Source organism: Tachysurus vachellii, chromosome 11 (assembly GCF_030014155.1).
Source record: "Tachysurus vachellii isolate PV-2020 chromosome 11, HZAU_Pvac_v1, whole genome shotgun sequence".
In the NCBI taxonomy this organism is placed as follows: Eukaryota; Metazoa; Chordata; class Actinopteri; order Siluriformes; family Bagridae; genus Tachysurus; species Tachysurus vachellii.
The window spans coordinates 2,167,501-2,170,000 of NC_083470.1; the positions used below are offsets into that span (position 1 = coordinate 2,167,501).

A 2,500-nucleotide genomic window follows, 5' to 3' on the forward strand; every position below is an offset into this window, starting at 1 on the left:
GAAGTGCTTTGCGTGTTTTTTTTTTTTTTGGATAAGGTCCGTGTCGTTTATAACTACTCACCCCTAAGCTGTTCTTAGAAAGGTCCATTCCGAACTGCGCAGGTCCGGCGGTCAGTACCACTCTTCCGAAAAAGGGGTGTGATATGATCTGTACGGCGCGGGGGGGAAGCTGCTCTTTCTGCTGCTGGCTGGAGAGCTCCATCATCTCCTGCATGAAGCGCATGCCATCCTCAGCAGCTACAGCGCTCACCGCCTACACACACACACACACAATCAATGCTGCATACTCATGAATAGAAATGGAACGGATGCCATATGCTTTGTAAATAATCATGTAATATGTGCAGAGAAAAAAAAAAAAAAAAAAAAGTATAAACAAAACACGAGACGCTGCACAAGATTTACGGTGAAACCATAACAACCTGAAGATCTTGAATATCGCAAAGCCGTTTATCGAATCCATACACACAGGAGCTCAAGCTTACGTCTTATTACGAAGAACATTCAGATGACTTTTGTTCTGACGTCTTAAAGCGAGGACATTTTTCAGCTTTTATCCTTAAAAATCAGCGATTTTGTCCGCTGAAGGTAAGTCGATATAATCAGTGCTTCCTTCAAAGCCACGCCCCTAAAATGTATATGCGCTGCTTAAGCTACAAAACCTGAACTGTAATACTTGGGTCCAAAGGACAGGGCGGTAAACGGGTGGATATACCTGTGCGGCGTGCTGTACTAGCTGCACTCTGCCGTCCTTCAGGTGGATCAGCGTGACCCCCATCCTCTTCAGCAGCTCCAGGTGCTCCGGATTATTAGCCATGAAGTCTTGAGCTCTCAGCGGAGCACGGCCCACTCCTGGCTCTCTGAAATACAGAGACAGAGGAAGAATTTACAGACTTCCAGACTGATTAATAAACTGTAAAAGATGCTAAAACTAGAAGAAAAAAAAATGTATACAATATCCTGTCCCTGAGCTGCTAAATACTCCGACCTGATTGGTCGGATGGTGCTGAACAGTTCTCTCTAACGGAAATGTGCATGTGGATGGATGCTACATGCGCCGAGATGTAAGGAGTCTCCGGTATCATGACGGAGAAGTTTAGCTGTTATGGTATAAGAGAAACGTGAGAATATAAAGCTCATTCTTACCGTGGGGGAAGGGGGCGGGGACAACTCTTGTCCACCGCACTCCTGATTGGCTCGCGGAGGTTGTGTGGGTAGGCGGGGTCAGGGAAAAGGAGGCGGGTGTTGGGACAGGTCCATTCAAAGTTCGAGTCGTCGAGCTCCGCCGGCGTCTGTTTACGCCACAAGCGAGAAAGAGAGGAATTAAAAATAACGAACTGGATAATAATATGAATAAACGTCAAGGCGGTTCATAAAAGGTGTGTTTTAGATCGATGGCTTTTTTTGTTCTGTGACAAAGATCGCGGACATCGAAATAAAAATCGTTGTAATAATAATAATATATATATTGTATATTTTAGTTTACTGTTTATTGTAAACTTCTTCCAAACCCTGGTGTTAATGAACACATCATTTGCATGTGTTAATGATCAGGGATACAGGGACTGTGTAAGGGGGGGCTGTATGTAGCGTGCAGTACCGGAGCATGCAGTACCGTGGTGTTGCCTGCAGGGGGCGGGTGTGAGCGAGAAACGATGGAGAGGGACAAGGGGAGCAGGTGAGCCTCTGTGGTGAAGACGTAGTCCTCCACGTCGAAGGGTAAATCGTCCTCCTCGGCAAACAGCAGGAAGAGATACTTAAACATCTCGGCCAGGAAAAACGAGTCCATGCTGGAAGACAAACCGAAATCTTTCAGTTTCACATCTAATGACCTTCTACATCGCCTGTTTAGTCGACCGGGAAATTTAAAACTAGAACTTCACACGTCATGTGACATGATGAACCGAACACGTGGCATTTGGTCATTGGGGATTTGACCCTATGTACACCCGGTGGTTATGAGCTCTTTAGATATCTGTGGCTATAAAAAATAAAACAATGATCCTAGTGGGATAAATCTGTACTGCGTCTCTCACCGGTCCTCGTGGCTTCCGGTCCTGACGTCCTTCATGGCGGCGAAGCCACACGGGACCCGAGCGAAGCGGTTCAGGTTATCCAGAACGGTGCGTCCCACCTCCAGGTAATACGGGTCCCTGGTGGCCTACGAGTGTTAGAATATCAGGGTGTGTTCGGGGACAGAAGAGTTTAACGATCAGAAAAACGAACACGTTTATATAAACGACAGAAAAACAACTCTACTAACATCCCTGTTTTTTTTATCCTGCCATTCTTTTCATATATAAATGAAATTGTTATAATTAAAATGTTATTGCACTGAAATTTGTGACGAAGACACACACTGTGTTTTAGTGTGTTATTGATTAAGACATTCACTTGTTTAATTATTGGGAGAAACACAGACTTCTATACTGGATTGGAGCAATAACATGAACATTTTCAGTTGAAGTGAAGTGAAGTCGAACTGAAGACGACTTGGTTA

The 2,500-nt window shown here is 44.8% G+C and overlaps 1 protein-coding gene across 3 annotated transcripts in view; it reads right to left on the reverse strand.

Annotated features, from left to right (window-relative positions):
• edem3 (ER degradation enhancer, mannosidase alpha-like 3) overlaps positions 1-2,500 on the reverse strand; it is an 18,542-nt gene that overhangs the window by 4,434 nt on the left and 11,608 nt on the right. For 2 of the 3 annotated variants that reach the window (XM_060880941.1, XM_060880943.1), the window contains exons 13-17: positions 2,037-2,161; positions 1,601-1,790; positions 1,147-1,292; positions 716-860; positions 62-253 (exon numbers count right to left, since the gene is read on the reverse strand). In XM_060880941.1, the coding sequence (XP_060736924.1) occupies positions 62-253; positions 716-860; positions 1,147-1,292; positions 1,601-1,790; positions 2,037-2,161 (798 nt within the window). The remainder of the gene's footprint in view (positions 1-61; positions 254-715; positions 861-1,146; positions 1,293-1,600; positions 1,791-2,036; positions 2,162-2,500) is intronic. The other variant, XM_060880942.1, reaches the window with a different exon arrangement.